The 19,864-nt window shown below is 33.6% G+C and overlaps 1 protein-coding gene across 1 annotated transcript in view; it reads right to left on the bottom strand.

Annotated features, from left to right (window-relative positions):
- Positions 1–19,864, bottom strand: part of LOC149786380 (dynein axonemal heavy chain 1-like) — a 314,616-nt gene that overhangs the window by 235,529 nt on the left and 59,223 nt on the right. The window contains exons 27-33 of the mRNA XM_089976799.1: positions 18,227–18,528; positions 16,010–16,123; positions 15,243–15,333; positions 13,805–13,902; positions 11,239–11,344; positions 5,481–5,594; positions 2,061–2,210 (exon numbers count right to left, since the gene is read on the bottom strand). Of these exons, the coding sequence (XP_089832925.1) occupies positions 2,061–2,210; positions 5,481–5,594; positions 11,239–11,344; positions 13,805–13,902; positions 15,243–15,333; positions 16,010–16,123; positions 18,227–18,528 (975 nt within the window). The remainder of the gene's footprint in view (positions 1–2,060; positions 2,211–5,480; positions 5,595–11,238; positions 11,345–13,804; positions 13,903–15,242; positions 15,334–16,009; positions 16,124–18,226; positions 18,529–19,864) is intronic.

Below are 19,864 nucleotides of genomic sequence, written 5' to 3'. Positions count from 1 at the left end.
TAATGTGCACATGTCTGCAAATGTGTATGCCTCTTACAAAGTGGCATATGCATATTTGCATGAATGTATCATGTCTGACAAAATGGTATATGCATTGTTGTATGGATGTCTCATGCCTGTGACAAAGTGGCATGAATGTCTCATGTCTTTGACAAAATGGTATATGCATGTCTGTATGGATGTCTCATGCCTCTGACAAAGTGGCATATGCATGGTTGTATGACTGTCTCATGTCTTTGACAAAATGGTATATGCATGTCTGTACGGATGTCTCATGCCTGTGACAAAGTGGCATATGCATGGTTGTATGAATGTATCATGTCTTTGACAAAATGGTATATGCATGTCTGTACGGATGTCTCATGCCTGGTTGTATGAATGTATCACGTCTTTGACAAAATGGTATATGCATGTCTGTACGGATGTCTCATGCCTGTGACAAAGTGGCATATGCATATTTGCATGAATGTCTCATGTCTTTGACAAAATGGTATATGCATGTCTGTACGGATGTCTCATGCCTGTGACAAAGTGGCATATGCATGGTTGTATGAATGTATCATGTCTTTGACAAAATGGTATATGCATGTCTGTACGGATGTCTCATGCCTGTGACAAAGTGGCATATACATATTTGCATGAATGTCTCATGCCTTGACAAAATGGTATATGCATGTCTGTACGGATGTCTCATGCCTGTGACAAAGTGGCATATGCATATTTGCATGAATGTCTCATGTCTTTGACAAAATGGTATATGCATGTCTGTACGGATGTCTCATGCCTGTGACAAAGTGGCATATGCATGGTTGTATGAATGTATCATGTCTTTGACAAAATGGTATATGCATGTCTGTACGGATGTCTCATGCCTGTGACAAAGTGGCATATGCATATTTGCATGAATGTCTCATGTCTTTGACAAAATGGTATATGCATGTCTGTACGGATGTCTCATGCCTGTGACAAAGTGGCATATGCATGGTTGTATGAATGTATCATGTCTTTGACAAAATGGTATATGCATGTCTGTACGGATGTCTCATGCCTGTGACAAAGTGGCATATGCATATTTGCATTAATGTCTCATGTCTTTGACAAAATGGTATATGCATGTCTGTACGGATGTCTCATGCCTGTGACAAAGTGGCATATGCATATTTGCATGAATGTCTCATGTCTTTGACAAAATGGTATATGCATGTCTGTACGGATGTCTCATGCCTGTGATAAAGTGGCATATGCATGGTTGTATGAATGTATCATGTCTTTGACAAAATGGTATATGCATGTCTGTACGGATGTCTCATGAGTGTGACAAAGTGGCATATGCATATTTGCATGAATGTCTCATGTCTTTGACAAAATGGTATATGCATGTCTGTATGGATGTCTCGTGCCTCTGACAAAGTGGCATATGCATGGTTGTATGAATGTATCATGTCTTTCAAAGAGTATCATATGCATGTTTGTAAGAATGGTTCATGTCTTTGACAGAGTGGTATATGCATGTTTTTATGAATGTCTTATATCTCTGACAAAGTGGCACTTGCATGTTTCTATGAATTTCCTGTGTCTTTGACACAGTGGCATATTTATGTTTGTATGAATGTCTTGTGTCTTGTAAGAATGTCTCATTTCTACAAAATTTCCGATATACAATATGTCTGAACAACGAAAAGGAAATTATTATGAAGAGTTTATGAAGCCAGTCCCTGTAAAAGTCACTGTAAATTTTTTTTAACCATTCTGTCAACAAACACACACACACACCTATATATCACACATAAATAATTACACCTTTAATACTTCTTCTTGGATTATACGCCATATCATTCATTATTTACTTAAAACTCCATAAAGACTTAAGGTAAACTTGTTGATTACCATTTTAAAATTACTGAAATTAACTGAACTTCAGATACTGTAGGAAAATTAATCAAAACCTCATCAATACCAAAGCACTCAGAATTATGCATACAATACCACAATATTTTCCAACTGAACACTGTTAATATGTGTAATGGATATTTACTGAAATTATTTGACTTTTTTGTTACCTGCGAGCTGAGCTGTTCTGAGGAAAGTTTGAAAGTGCTGACAATCTTCTTGGCTAAGACCCTGGCATCAGAGAAACCGAAGGAAAACAAGCTGATCTCAGCAATGAGGGCATAGTCTGGGACCATCATAGCTACTGGACGGAACAGTGCCTGAAAAATTGTCATTTAATTATTACAAATCATCAATTAAACCTTAAAATGTATTATGAGGTAACTAAAAATGTGTTCATAAAATTCCTATAACCCGCAACAGTACCTGAAAACGGACACAAATGTGAAACTTATGCAGTGTCAATGGTAACACAATGTGCATACTACATTTGTGTGTGGGCATACATGACCACCAAAAAGCTAAATGAAAACTTGACAAATAAAATGTATTAAAGCATACATTCTGAACCTGAGTTTAAAAGAAAATGCAAAATGGGGAAAATATACTCTACCTACATTTTAGTTACTGAAATAATCAATTATGCCTTCAAATGTATTACCAGGTAACTACAAACGTGTGAATAAAACTAGTAGTATAACCCACAACAGTACCTAAAAACTGATGCAAACCAGATAGATGTAACAAAAAATTGAGTGACAATGGCAACACGCTGTGCATAGCACATCTGTGTGTATGCACGTATTACCCTCAAAAATTTTAATAAAAACTTGACAAATAAAATGTATTAAAGCATACATACTGAACCCAACTTTAAAAATATGCAAAATGGGAAAAAATACTGTGCCTATATTATGGTTATTGAAATCTAAAAGGCAAAGAGAAGTAACAAAGTTTATGAATTTTGGACAGTTCAATGATCCTGAAGTCAACCCTCATAAAGACACAAAAATTTACTCTCAAGTTTGAAATCTATGTTCAAATAGTGTTTGAGAATACTAGGAGATGTTACTGACTAGAACAGAAATTGTATTAAGTCCTATGTTTATTATGAATACTTCATTGCCATCAAACCTACAACATATCTTAAGTCCGACATCTAACACTAATATTTCATTGCCATCAAACCTACAACATAAATTAAGTCTGACATTTAACACTAATACTTCATTGCCATCAAACCTACAACATATCTTAAGTCTGACATTTAACACTAATACTTCATTGCCATCGAACCTACAACATATATTATGTCCGACATTTAACACTAATACTTCATTGCCATCAAACCTACAACATAGTCTGCAGTAAATAAACATGTGCTGTATTATTTCATGCTCTTCACTTAATCATGTGCAGTTATTAGTACTTTTAATATAGCACAGACTCACTTAAACTTCAAACTGCACAGACCCAGATCTGCCGTTCCATTAGTACTGGAATACATAGGTTGATACAGTTTGTTAGAAGTAGTCAGTAGTACAAACAACACAGACTTTGAACTGTTGGCACATCATGCAACAGTAGATCAGGGTCTATGTTGTTTGAAGTTGGTCCTGATTTATATAATCAAATATAGATGGTATATATACAATAATTATACTCCAGCACATGATGCTCATAGTAATAACAATAATAATAATGAGGACTTTGTGTAGCGCCTAATCTTTAGAAGCTCTAAGTGCTTTACAACATTAGACAACACCTATGAGATAAAAAAAAAAAATATAATGATATTATTACAGAAAACAAACACCATGAAATTAGAAAACATAAAAACATGCTGTAAATATTTAAGGTAGGGAACATTATTAGGTCTTTAAGTTTGTTCTTGCAGTTGAAATAAGTGAGCTTTAAGAGCACTCTTGAATGGGATCACTGTGTCTTTGTGTCTAAGTTCAGTGGGCAATTCATTCAATGATGGTGGGCCTTAGTATGCAAAAGAACGGTGTCCATATTCGTTTTTGTAGTGGGAATAATTAGTATACGATTGTCAGAAGAGGAGAGTAAGTATCTTGCTGGCGTGTACACATAGGTGAGGTCGAATAGATATGTTGGACTGGAGTCTGTCAGTGAAACATAGCACAGAGAACAAATTTTGTGTTTGATTCTGGATCGAATGGATAGCCAGTGTAGGGCACAGAGCAGCTGGGAGGTGTGCTCTGATTGTGGTACTCTAAATATGATCCAAGCAGCTGTGACAGAATTGAGTTACAATAGTCCAGTCTTGAAAGTACTAATGAACATACAAGTGTTTTAGTGGCATCAACTGAAAGATATTTGTGAATGGAGCTGATGGGTCTCAGCTCAAGATATGCAGCCTTGCATATGTTCATGACATGCTGCTGCAACGTGAGAGTACTGTCCAGAGTGACGCCTAGGTTTTGTACTTACTGTGTGAATTTAATGTTGGTGTTGCTGATATTTATTGTTTGAGGTAAAAGATGTGACTGAGAAAGTCTTTGTGTTGTGATCAGAATGTTCTCAGTTTTATCATCATTCATCTGTAGCTTGTTACATGTCATCCATGATTTCATATCAGAAATTCACCTCTCTACACCTTGGATGGCAGCATCAACTTCAGTTGGGTGGCTAGATTTGTATATTTGGGTGTCGTCAGCGTACAAATGGTGAGACACTGGATGATGATCTATGACACTTGAGAGCAGCTGAGTGTATAGAATGAAGAGAACAGGCCAAGAACAAAGCCCTGTGGAACACCACAACATAGATTAACTGGGCTGGAGTGAAATCCATTTGCAGATACAATTTGTGTCCTGTTGACCAAGTAGGACTTGAACCACAGTAAGTCTGTATCATGAATGCCAAATACATGCTGGAGATGTTGAAGTAATATATCATGGTCTATTGTGTCAAATGCTGCTCATGTCAGTCACGTGATGGAATAAGTAATATGCAAATACTGTTATGGAAAACAGGCTCATGCTCAAAGTAATTACTGGACATATTACTATGTTTGACCGTAAAATACACTTACTGCAGACTATGTGAATCATTCCACTGGGCATGAATGTATATTCTCTTTATACATTATTTTTCTTTCGCATGTCTTCATTATTACATTAAGCATATCAGTCAAAGAAATTGTGTTTTGTTATTTGTAACCTGCCATTTTTGTTTTACAATTTTGTTTTTAGGTTGCAAATACAATTATCTGTGTCATGTACATGGGAAATGGTATTTATGGACATTGGATGTCACCTGATCCTGACCTCCATTTTGAAATATAAATAAATAAATTAAACTGCACTTGTTTTTCAATACATATTACTTAATAGCATCACAAAATCCATTCCCGAAATTTGTAAAGTTTCATTTGAAATTACTCAGGTTAAGAGTTCTAGCATGGGTCTGGCATAAGGTCCAAGAAAGCAAGATATTTTCACAATCCAGAAACAGAATTTTGACCAGTATTTTTAATAGGCAAAAAGAGAAGTCATGTTCTGGTCATGTTTGACCAACTAATTTGTTTATTTCTTCATTTGTACTAATCTCAAGGATGCATTTACCTTGAGGTTATCTGGTAATTCTGTTCTCCCAGCATACCCTGGGTTCATGGTGATGAACACGGCACAGGATGGCTTCAATACCAGCTCCACACCCTCAAAAATGAACCTGTCAACCTGAGAATTGGAGATGGGTATTTAATTTATTTACTGAAATTTATTCATACTATCTCCTCAATGAAAGAATATACATTTATTTAAATATTGTTGTTATATATTACAATGACTCTGGCAAAGTTCTAAGCTGAAAATGGAGCCATAACTCGAAAACATTTTGACTCAAAATAGTTCAAATCAAACCTGACCCAGATATTTTCAATCTAAAGTCTCATATCAAATTTAGTTTCAATCCAAAATTACATTCAACATTTACTATACATAAATTGAGTTAAGTTCCAAGTCAAACTGGGTCCATGATAATATGTAAAATTGTGTAAGAAAATGGTGACAAGAAAATTTGAACTAGGTCTTTGTAAAGTACAGCCTCTAATCAAATTTCATTTCAATCCATAAGGTCCTTCAAAAATTAATGATTGAGCACCGAAGCTTCAATTCAAACAGGGGTCATAAGTCTGTAAATGTTTGCCAAAAAAGTTTAATTCAAACTTAGCCAAGATGTTAATGTAATGATTCATTCCAAATTTGGTTACAATCCATTGAATCCATTTGAAGTTGTTAAACAAAAACTAAATGTGCAAAGTTCAAAGTCAAACAGAAATAGAAAACAATAAAAATGACACTCAACCAAAGCCTTCTTAATGTAAAGATTTGTATCAGATCTGGTTACAATCCATGAAATCATTCCAATGTGAAAGGAAACTAGCCGTGCAAAAATCTGAAGTCAAATAGGAGCCATAATCTTTGCCCAGAAAAGAATGACAATTTTAAACTTGATTTAATTCTTCTCAATGTAAATTAGCATTTCATACTTTCAAAGATATTCGTTAAATGATACTGTACGAAAACCAAAATTCCAAGTTATTGTTTGGAAACTGAAAGACAAAGTTCCATGTAAAAAAACTGAAAATGAACCTGACCAAAATCTAAAAATAGAAAAGAATCATGCCAAATATAACTTCAATCCATAAAGTCCTTCAAAAATTAGGTATTCAGATGTGAAATTCATGACAGATGTGATCAAATGTGACGTGAAAGATAGGAGCAATGCTATATGCCCCTTTCAAATTAAAGTTCTGGCATAATTACACTTTCTAATTCACTGTATAATAGGTAGTGTTGGTGGTGGACAATTTCAGTAATTTAATGGTCTTGAAAGACTGAAAATAAATTCCATCCAAATATATCACCTACATTATAAGAACCAATACTCATTTGCATTGCAAAAATATAACTTGCCAAAACTGTAACCAATGTTTTGGACAACATTGCTTTTATGTCAGTGAAATATACCTACTGTATTGTGCCATCAAACAGGCTGGCTAGCAAATGATGAAAATGTAAAACTGCAAAATTTTTACAAGTCTCACAGTCAGTTTCTACAATTTCTGTTTCTATGTACAATATTTATATATATTTCTTTAAACATAGTCTAGTATTTAGAGTTTCAATAAGTATTTTTACAATTCTTAGGCACCTGCATGAGAAGGCCTATTTGTTGACATTTTCAAAGTCTCCACAACCTTTATCGTACGACCATATGGTAGAACTCTCTAATATCAAAGGACCAATGGCAATTTTTTGTTACAATTAGAATTTCACTACATACAGTGATCAATGAGTACCATACATACTTACAAGTTGGATCCAACTGCATACAACACAGACCCAGAGCTGCCAGTACATAAAGTGCCAACAGATCTGGGACTATGCAATTTGTTAGGACTAATCAGTGGGACAACCAACATAGATCCTGATCTGCCATTACATAATGTACAAGCAAATCAAGGTCTATGTTGTTTGAGGTTGGATCTGACTTATACGTGAATATAAATGGTGCATTTTTTATAATGTAGATTAGTATCTATCCATTTTTACAAAATCTGAATTGATTTAGAAATGGGTTCCAATGTCCTTGAAATATTCCAATGATGCTTATTAGCCAATTTAGTTTGACTTTCCAGGATCAGGAAAGATTCATTACACAAATATCTGACATTAATTAATAATTATTAAAATATTTATTTTATTTACATACCTCAAAGACAAATTTATGCATCTATTCAGAAGATACTAAAAGCAAAATTATGTACCTACAAAATCAGCAATAAATTAACAGAATTGTTACACAATAAATACCAGTTCTCATAATAATGTAGGGGTCAATATTAAAAGCTATAATACTATATTTACCCGCATAGAACACAAACCCAACTAAAACAACAAAATAAAATAAAAATGCACAGATTACTGATATGCCACTGCATAATGTGTAATCATATCAGAGTCTAGCTTTGTTATGCGTATAATTACAACCAAACGACAATAAATGGAAAACCATAAATAAACATTTAGTCAATTGAGTTTTCTGACCAATCTTCATTTATTTTGATTAATCATCCTACCAATAGTCTATGATGCTTTTTCAGCTGGATGCATATTATATGTAGGTAAAGACAGAGTCAAACCTTCCAAACTCAGATTACACAGAAAGACAGACATACAAACCTTTTCTACCTGTGCTCGGAAAATTGTCATTATCTGCATAGCTACGACAGACAATACCTCAACATCAATGCGGTTGAACTCATCAAAACAAGCCCAGGCCCCAGAGCTAGGAAAGGTAGAGTCAGCAAGAGTGGAAGAGACTGTTAGTATGAAAGTATCTATGTACTAATGTATCTACATCTAGCACTAATGGTTAAAAAAGGAAAAAGTCATGGTCAAAGTCTATACAAGTAATGTGAGATATCTGACTCCAAATTTACCATTTTGCCAACATTTTGGGCTCATTCTTATATATATATATATATATATATATATATATATATATATATATATATATATATATATATATATATATATATATATATATATATATATATATATATATATGATACGTGTAGAATTCAAAGATTTCCAGTACTTTCATTCTACTCAGCTCCATGCATAAATATGTTATCCCAATTATGTTTCTATCTGAAATTTTTTGTCACTCAAACAGCCATGCTAATTTCAAAACAATTATTTGAGCTAACAAGTGGGCTTTACCAAAACATTACAGTTTAAGTCAAAAATCAACAGTGTTTTATGACTTTGACCAAATAAAAAAATACATGCAAGGGTTCTGAAACCTTAAGTTCCACAACTTTGTTGACAAAAATATCCCTTAGTGACCCAACATGAAAACTGTTCAATTCAAAAGAGAGGGTGAGAAAATTTGGAAATATATAAAGTTCAAATCAAGTTACCAAACAGAAAAGTCATACATAAACAATGATAGATTCTGCTTACAAGAGTTCCGTCTATATTATACATCTATCATCTGAAGTCAACTATTCTTGTTAGAACCGTATGTTTAATAACTGTTCGGTCCAACAAAATGCCAAAAGGACTTGTTTTAGAAGCCTTGCATCCTTTAAAAAACTCTAAGACTAGCTCTAGAGGTTAAAAATATACTAAGTTAAAAGTTTCACTGCAAAAACTATGATGTTGTAAAATAATTCAAATAAATAGAAGAAAATACTGTTTTAGTATGGCTCTTACTCAAGAACACACTAGAAAAATAATCTGTATTAATACAAGGTACAATTCAGTTTTTATTCTTCATGAATGTTGTGTCAGAAACACAAAGAAACTGGTTGCAGTCAGTTGAAATAGAATCAAACCCTTTTTTCTTGCTGTGGAACAAGGGTGAATTTATTTCATATCACATATGGAATCAGAGCTATATGCGATAGGTGCATCACAAAAGGGTCACTGCTAACTACTATCTGCTCAATAGGGTCTTAAACGGATGAACCTGAATTGGGAAACAAACAATGGGTATTTAGGGTTCATAACCTGCTCTAAATGAACATATTTAAGCACTGCAATTCCAATGCATTGATGGTCTCATCAACATTAAAAGCTTCAGGTCAAAACTTGGCTGAAATACAGTAATCTTGTAAATTATGCTACAGAAACCCAAGTCAGGCAGAGGCCGACCAGGCTATAACTCTTCCAATGATAATGTGCAAACCTAGAAATTGAAATCAATTCAAGCCCACATCAAATCAAAGTTGCGTGACAAACCTGGCTGAATCATTATTCATAAAATAATGCTGTGAAAACCAGTCAGGAAACAGACGATCAGGGACCATAACTCCTGTATATGTTGTTGAATGCTAGAAATCAAAATAATTCAGTCTTGTCAATAAAGTGCATTGTCAACTTGGTTTGAAGTCAGAAATACCATGTTAAGTTTTGCTTCAGAAATCAAAGTTAGGAAAAAGCAAATCAGGGGCAATAACTACCATCAATAATCTGTGAAATGCTGAAAATAAATCTCATTCAAGGTCTTAAAAGCATAAAGCTACATCCATGTCTGGTTGAAATCCAACAATCCTTGGTAAAAGTAATATTGCAGATACTAGTCAGGGGAAAGGTCTATTGGGTTTTCTGTCAATTATATCATGAAATTCTAGAAATCAAACTCAATAAAAGTCTCATCAACTTAAAGCCACATACCAAATTTGGGAAAGTTATGCCGTGAAAACAACAGACAAGAATGTGCAACCAATGGGAATAACTCCTGTAAATAACAACATGGAATGCTGGAAGTGAAACCCATTCAAGGTCTCAGCAACATAAAGATGATGTCAAATTTGCTTAAAATTCATTCATTTTCAGTCAAGTTATTTCATAGAAACCAAATTGTTGACAGACAGACAGATGGATGAAAAGCCAGCAAGCCAATGAGCCAACCATGATTATTAAAGGTTTCCACCAACTTCATTGAGCAGGTTCTTAATTAAAAATATTACCCACCAACATTTTTAACACAATAAGCTAAAACAGAAAATGATATACTGGGTAAACCATTGTCAATATACTTTCATTTAAAGTAATATTATGGTACTTAAATATGAAGAGGCTATCACTTTTTCTATGTTGTTTGCTCAGCAAAGCTTCCCAATAGCAACTCAAATCTAATTATAAAGGAGCTTTGAATTCACAATAGGAGCAGTACACTGCTACAGTAGTATAATTATGTCATTAGCAGGATGCAGCTGGAGGTGATGATCTGAAACATACGATGGAACACAGCTATCAGCGTACCAATGACCTAGAATTTATGAAGATGAAGGAAAACATCAGCAGAACATCTACAGCTTAAAGACAGAACATGACATAATTATGAGGATAGGATGCCATCATAATCTTAAATTTTTCCTACAACTGAAAAGTTTAGATTTTGAACGATGACAGAGTGGTAGGGATAGTTCAGTTACTTTAAAAAGAACCTGAAACATGCTAAGGTCAGAGGTAGTATTGATGTATCAACTTTGCAAGAAATAACTCTGCTGGAAAACCTCACGAATTACAATTGTAATTATTAAGAAAGATATAGTTGATGTGAGAGGAGCCATTGTTTTAGCCAAAGAGGATTATCTGCTATAAACTACTTTAAGCCACTATAAAATTAGAAATTTAAAAAGCAACTCCTTTATAATTCAGTAAAATGGGAGAGTATGCAGAAGAGAGAAATGGGAGGTTATATACAGAAGTAAAAGGATATATAAAGAAGAGAATTTTGAGAAATGTTAGTAGCTAGCACTGCACGCAAAGAACTCGGCATGGCAACATCTGCACCCATTCCTACCCTCTGTTGTTGTGCTTTCTGGATGGTGGTAATTTGCTGCGCAACTACTGACAACACTTCAATGTCAATGCGGTTGAACTCATCAAAACAGGCCCAAGCACCAGCGCTGAAATTGTTCATCATTATTGAATTTCACTCTTTAAATTTACAACCCTGGCATATATCTATGAAGCATATAAGAATTCATTTTTCTGAGCTGAAATTTTTGTGATACATAAATTCATGGATGGGTTCTATTGCATTTATTGATTAAATATTCTTTGTTGGGCGCTGAAGTCTATCATCTGCAGCAAACACAAAATCTACCAACAAATTGGTACCCTATGAACAAAAGTCAATTTGCCATATATTGTGAATTAAAACAACTATAGAGCATGTAAAAATTATTCACAAAGTACTGGCCTTTATAAAGGTCATAACATAAACTAGCTGAGTTGAGAAAATGACATGGCCTGCAACAAAAGGCTTGTCTTTATTGCACGTCACATAATATCGTATGCATTCACCAGAAAGATGGGTTCAAATACAAACAAGAGATACCCAAAATGCTCTCACGGCACCAGCAGATCAAAGTTTATGTTGTTCATTCTAATGTCTAATGATTATTCTTAACAAACTGCAAATGCCCAGACCAGCCAGCACATTACACAATGGCACATTTTGGGTTTACAGCTTGCAGGTGGATGTGACATAAAACTGAGTATAAATGATAACTCACATCAAACAATTAGCAAATTAAGCTGCATGAAAAATACTGGTATTGCATATTTTAAGTGAAATATGAGACCACGGTCATAAACACAATGATTGACTTGGACATCAACACTGACTCCTCACGTATTCCAATTGAACAGTATGCAATGTTAGAACTGGAAGGTGTTATCCAGTTGAACCTTAAACTGACTACCTGCAGGATGATAGTTAAATTGACACATTCCAGCATTGTACAAGAAAAACTATTAGTTTTATTCTCCAGGAACCGACTGAATCCAAATCCTACACAAGCATGGTTAACGACTTTGCCCAAGATGACCTCGCCCAAGATGACCTCCCAAAATTTATACCAATAAAAGAAAAACTGACCAAAACGAGGGGTGAAATTGTACCACCATCATGGTGAGCATAGTGATGGCCTACAACACTGAGAATAACCTCAGCTTCATTTCATTTAAGGAACAGCCAATGTTAAAGATAGAAGGTGCTACTCAGTTCAACTTGACTGGGTACCTGTTGGACAATTGTATGAGAACAATGAACACAACAAACTCGATATTCATACCAATAATGAACACAGAAACCAGTGAGTTCAACTATGCCATATGAAATATCGATTCAATTTTTCAAGAATTAACTGAAGTCAAGCCCAACACCATAATGATTGTTGATCTTACTCCTCAAGACTCTGTCACACCTAATCCAGTAAAAGGCAGACTGATCAAAATGAGGAATTACACCCCCAATTAAATGGAGGAGAGATATTTTCCAACAGTTACAATGTTCTTTCAGTGTCAAAGGCACTAGCAATTTATAATTTATAAACTTACAACCATATTATAGAGACAATGCCATTTGTCATTTTTTATTATATAATTATTAAATTGTTTTTTCTAAGCTATGTCTTTTTTGTTCAAATCATAATTAAATTTTAATTGTATTCATACATGATAACTATCATTGCTTCGTAAAGAAATGGTCTGCTGATCAACAGTTCTTGTTTGACTTATTGAACAGGGACTTCAATTACCTCCAAATACCCAGCTAACACTAGCTAAGGCTTTTCACTTTACTAATTCCACACTAACACAGACTTAATGGAGAATCTCAACTTGCTAAATACCAGCTAATTATAGTGAACATTTACTAACAATGCACAGTGCAGGTTAATACCATTTAACATTAGATACACAAGTGGTATAGCCTTCAAATGTCAAATACCAGCTAACACAACAATTAACACAATTCTGACTGGTTAATCTTAATCACATGACCTAACACCTGGGTGATTACTGGCTAAACTTTGGTATATAAAGTTGCAAAACAACCTGCCACAGCAATTACAACTCATTCTGATGAGTTTTAACAGAAAAGATGGAACCAGTCATGGTTTTCCAAAGCATATGATGGTTTAACCAACCAAACATTGCTCCTAAGTCTCTTCCAGCAAAATCCCCAAGAATTTCTTTTCAATCACAGGGACTGTTCCTAACTCTCAAAAATGTGCAAAAATGTCTGCACTTTCTGAAAAGTGCTGCATAGATAACACTGGGAAAAGGCTCTTGGTAAAAACATCAAAAGAAATTCCTGCTTGACTATCTGACAATGCAAAGTTGACATTATGATTCATGGGTCAAACGTTTCAATCCTTATAAAACTTGGATCATTCATTATTTAAAGTAAAATTTCATGGCTTAGCATGGCCTTGCACTTTGCCAATTATAAGCTGAAAAATTCATTGATAAACATTTACATTCAATAGTGGACTAGAATAAAGAACATTATAAAAGTGCAATATCATTAATTACATATATATATATATATATATATATATATATATATGGCATTTTACCTTGCCAATCCCTTAAAGAACTTGCCCATTGCCATAAAGTCTAGCTGATCTGAACAGTTGAACACAACACACTGAACAGCCATTGCTTTTGCAAGATCCTGAAAGTAAAGAGATTGCTTTAAATGGGGCTCTATCTAACTTAACCATTGTAATTACTATATATCAATGCTGACAAAAAAGTACTATGTATGGAACAGGATATGATGTAAAATCTGCATAACAGACTCTGATGAAAAAATCAAATTTATTAACACAATTGATTGAGGGGGTAGCAATTCCAATATAGATCTACAACCTTAACAAAGACAAATGGGATAAAAACTGTCTTCAAAAACTCTAACTTTTGTGTTTTTTATATATTTTATTATTTCAAAATTTATTTGCCCATCTATGACATTTTTCATGTCCAGGCAAGTTTAGTAAAGAATTGTTTTGTCCTGTTGTGCAAGTACAACTCCTAGGAAAAACTTGAAACTATGCCAATATGACATGGATGTCCCACTAATATGATACAGCTGAAGAACAAAGTTTTCAATAGAAAACTGGGATCATAACTCTGTATCATTTTTGTTAGAAAATAGTGAAAATCAACTTGACCTTGGTCTTATTAATATAAAGCCTTTTACTTAATTTGGTTTTAATCCATAAAGTACTTGAACTGAGTAGGAAAAATAACATTATGATGCATCCATTCATTTTAATTTTGAAAATCAAAACATGTTCTAGTCTTCTTAACATAAAGCCCAATATCAAAAATTTAGTTCGAGTCCATGAAGTTCTTGTAATATTTTTGAGGGGAAATGCACTGCAATGAATGGGCAATATTCTAAGTCTAACTGCAACCATAACTTGGCTAAATTAAGTTTCAAAAAAGTGAAAACTGAACTTGTCCTATACCTTCTTAATGAAACCTTCACATTCAATTTGGTTTAAATCCATTAAGTCTTTAAAAGTTACTAACCAAAAACAAAAATGTTATGCAATAGAAGGAATCAATTCCAAGTCAAACAGAGCAATAACATCATAAAATTGTGTTGGAAAATGGTGAGTATCAAACATGTCTTCTTAATGTAAAACTTCATGCAAAATGTGGATTGAATCCATGAAGTCTGTGGCAACAAAATCATGACACATTTGAATGCAATGTTCCAAGTCAAACATGGGCAATTACTAAATGTTAATTTTTATTGTAAATTGGTGAAAATTTAACCTTATCTAGAGGTTCTTATTGTAAAACCGCAAATAAAATTTTGTTCAAATCCATTAAGTCCTTTAAAAGGTACTGAGTGGAAATATAATTCATGATGGGTGGATAAAAGGTTTGGTAGAGGCATACAAATATGGTATGAATTGTCTGTTATAGGTGTGTTCAGGTGTCTATTTTGAGAGGTTTTACTGATTCAGATCTTTTTATACTGACTCTATGTGTCTGCCCTACCTTGACAGTTTCTGTCTTTCCAGTACCAGCAGGTCCTGCTGGAGCCCCTCCAAACTTCAAATGGAGAGCCCCTGTCAATGTGAGATAACATCTGCAGAAGGAAAGAAAATGTGAGAAATGATTAAGAAACTGCTTTTTATATTCAAGGCAATCATATTTTTTAGCATTCATTGATAGCTTTAAAATCTATGTTCTTGGCATTGTATCATGCCTTACTTTACAGTTATTTAAACAGAATAAATAAGAAGCAAACATATGAAACTTTTTTATTAATTTCTATCATAAGAAAAAAAAAATATTATGACATTTGTTCTGGAAAATCAGTTCACAGCATAAGAAAAGAAGATAAGTTTTAATATTTAACAAACATGTGGTGTATTATATAAGATCCAAGGCAAAGATGGTGTTGGAGGAGACCAAAGTTGCAGAGACAAATGATTTAGAAAATCTATTTGACCTATACATATTGCATATTATATCTTTGGGGATCACCCCAGAAATACTAGAACTGCACAGATTTTTTTCTAAAAACTGCAGAAAAACTACAAAATGAATGTTGCAATAAGCTTTGCATTTTCTGATGTTCTTTAATGAAAATCTTCAAAAGTAAAAACAATGTGGAAATATTGCCACATTTATTTGTTTAAAACTGTTGTGCACATTATTTTTTGTGAAAATGATATTATAATGAGTACATGAAAAATACGCGACACAGATTGATGTGAATTCATGTATGTGTGTTGACTGCTAGATCTCACAAATCATACCTATCAGTGAGTGGAGTGATGACAAGCCTCATGGTGTTTCCTAGATATTCATAGCCATACAGGAACTCGGCATTCACAGCACGCAGCCAAAGATTATCTGTGTGCCAGTAATACCTACAATGTCAATAAGAGTACTGTGAATGGCAATTTATATACATACCCTGTGTTTAATAATCTTCTATATGTAGGCACTAGTAGGACATGGTTGACTCTGGAGATTACTGACCAACATGGACCTTGACCAAAGGTCATGGTGTGCCATCTTAAACTAAACTTATTGTACAGAAACCATTATTTTCTAATTGGACTTACCATTACCATCATCTTTCACCTCTAAACTCCAAATCTAAAGACAATTTTTTTATCCTAAGTGCAAGTCATACACAAAGTTTGGTCAATAAACATGTTCTCAAAGTTATTCAACAAAATCCCATTTTCATTTAGACTCACAATGGTCTTGACTACTGACCTTTTAACCCCAAAGCTCAATTGACCTCTTAGCACAAGCAATCCACAAATTTATGGTCAAGGTACATGATCTAAAGTAAAAGTTATTATGCAAAAGAAATTTTCCTCCTTCAGTTGGTGACTATAACCTTTGAACTTTTGACCCACAAAATCAATAGGCTTTCTTCTTGTTCAAAGTGTTAACTTTTGTCAAGCTACATGATTGCAAACTTGTTTTTTTAAATACACATAAACAATATGCATTATACTTAATGCTCATTGTCAGAAATTCTGATATAATCTAACTGGTAATGGCTATTTTAAGACACAACTGTGTCTCAATCTGTGTTGACAAATATCAAATTTGAAGTGCCAATTAAATGCAGATTTTTTTTTACATGTTTGTTTAAGGCAGTCTTATGTAAGCTGCTGACAAATTAAATATTGATATAATATAATATACAGTCACGCATGTACAGTACTAAAAATAGTTGCTAACAATGTGAAAGTAACAATCAGATTTACTACGGACATCAACAATGAGAGAATAGTCAGTTTTGCAAGGTTTTCTTTATACATTTCTGAATCAGTTTTTACATTATATACACTGGGCAGATTATCTGACCTTTTCAACAAAGTCAAACTTCCTGATGAATTTGAAAATGTTATATTTGATGAATGTATGTTGTAGTCCATTATTTTTCTTTTTTCATGTCCTAGTAAATCTTTATCCATATCTGATGAAGAACAAATTCAATTTTTCTTCCCTTAACTTTGTATCTTTTCATTAAGTTCTTTTTAACCTTTAATAAAAACCTAATCCCTAACAGAAGAATTAAGATAAGTCTTAAATATCAACACAAGAATTAAGATAGGTCTTAAAAATGTCTCATGTTTTATCTATAAATATTGTGTACAGAACTGTGTAAGTGCTTCTATTCAGAGTTATCTGCAGTTCACTTCATACTGCTTGAGAGATACAACCCTGAATTATCATCCATTTCAAGCATAATCTCGTAGCCTCACACACAGCTAGTGCAAACACATGGGATCTTTCATATTTGTGTTAAGGACCCAGCAAAATGTTTATAATTACTGAAAAGAAACTAGAAACATTTGCTGTAGATTTAATTCTGCTCTTTTTATTGGTAATGAACAACAACAAAATTAAATCCATATATACGATCTAGTTTTCCTTCAAACAGAATCTCCATTTTTAAATCATGCTCACAAGAATGCCACTAAACTATACATTGCATAGACAGACAGACAGACAGACAGACAAAACATGGTTCATGGCCTGCATGTCAAGCCCACTAAATAGATATATTCCAAATCTGAAGAGTGGGAGATAAAATGGTACTGAAAGAAAAGGAAGTACAAAAACTTTAACACTGGGGTTAATATTGGATGTAGATTTATGAACGGACATGTATGCAAATCCCATAGTGATCACTATGCCAAGCTACCACCGAGATGGGCTCAATAATATAGCTGACACCATATTTATCTTTAAGTAATGTTCAAATTTCCTGGGACTAGTAAAAAGTTATAAACATAAATATAACAGAAATGGTAATTAATAAACAGATTATTTTAAATTTGAATATCAGTGTAATGTTATATTTGAAAGTAATTAAATCGAAGCTTTTTAATAAAGGTTTCCACTGTGAACACTTTCTATTCTCTCTATATAAAAACTTTTTTAAAATTGGACAATTTTCCATGGAATACTTTCAAAGACAGTCATTTTGTATCTGTAAAATTTACCTGACTTGGCTGATCCATTCAAAATCATTGATATTCTGTACTCCTTCCTCAATCATCCTTGTGACAACGTCACGAGCATGTACCTCTACCACTATCAACGCAGACAGGGTCATCCGTCCAATTTTAGGAATATCTTTCCGCACTAGCCCCCTCAGATCATCAAGCTGATGAAGGAGATGTGACATAATCCCAGTCAATTCTTTCTTTTCGATGACCTCTGTTATCTCCTTTGTCCAGTAAGTCTGACAACCAGCAATGACCACCTGACCTGGCCATTTCAGTACCCAGTCTGTCCGAGGAATCTGAGGAAATAAATTGCAACTTTGCAATTTATTGTGATGGTCTCAAATGTAATGGATATTACACTAATCCCCTCCAAATTAATCTGAACTTTACCAAGTAAAGTATATTATTTAATTCATATGAGGCTTCATGGGGATACCTGCTGTACGCTGACATGGGTCACTGTATAATGGACTAACAGTCATAATAAAAGGTACACCTGCCTTGGTTCACGTTTGTCAGTCTTCCAATCATTTTTAGTGTCAACTTTAGAAAAGTAATAATATACAAGATCTCAAAAGTGCTCATGAGCCTGGTGGTATATCTTAAAAATATTTTTAGTTTGCAACAAATACACAAAGTTTTACAGGTTAAGTTACAAATAACATATCAGTGCTACAACCATATGCTGATTAAGCTTTAAATTTAATTTTCAGTGTTATGTGCCTTAGAAAGAGCACTCATAGGTACTGCAAGAAGAAACATTACAAACCATTGCGTCAAATTATGCAAATGATACATTTATTAGTTCGACCATCTAAAATTTCTAAAGGCATATTGATGTCTATTGAGGAAGAAAAAAGAGTGTGTCGGCTCAGTACCCTTTAAGAAGTGTATTAAACATTGATCAGAAGCTCAACAAGCCAAACTAAAAAATGCCAAATAAAAAGTGTCTTACAAGCCATCAAATTTGTTATTAAATTAAAATGATGACATCCATTATAAATTATGGATCATCATTTTAATGTTAAAACAAAAGCTGTTCATGCAAGGACTAAGAAATTTAATTCATTGTTCATGTAGCCTTGGAGAGCTTGTTTTTTCAAGGACTTTTCAAGGACTTCTAAAAGCCTTCAAGGAGTATTTTCCTTGCACAGTGTGAACTTTGTTTAAGGTTATTCTGTTCATCACTACATAAATAGGTACGACATTTAAAAAAAAACCCACAGAACATATCCCTGCCACTAAAGCAAAGAGACACTACTACAGCTGGTAAAAAAATGGTGTCCTGCATCCTTTCAGCCACCCCTATTTATCCTATTTTACTTCTGTTATTTTAAGAAACTAAACAAAAATAACAAACATTCTGAATTTAAAAAGTGATCCATTTTATTCTATTTAGACATTTCATATTCCCACAGATAAATTCAAGGGTTTTTGTACTAAATTCAATGAGTTTTCCACAAATTCAAACAATTTTCATGGATAAAACTTTTTAAAAATTGAAAACATATTCAAAGCAGAGCTTTAAATTCAAGGATTTACTAGGATGCACAAAAAATGAAGCACTTTTAAAATTGTGAAAACAATAAAGTCTGTTGTGGGTGAGACAAAAGTTTCAAATGTACCAAACAA

The sequence above is a fragment of the Sinohyriopsis cumingii genome, chromosome 12, assembly GCF_028554795.1.
Source record: "Sinohyriopsis cumingii isolate HCF-2022 chromosome 12, ASM2855479v2, whole genome shotgun sequence".
Taxonomy (NCBI): domain Eukaryota; kingdom Metazoa; phylum Mollusca; class Bivalvia; order Unionida; family Unionidae; genus Sinohyriopsis; species Sinohyriopsis cumingii.
The sequence above is the reverse complement of the archived record's forward strand: the minus strand, read 5'-3'. Positions and strand labels throughout refer to the sequence as shown.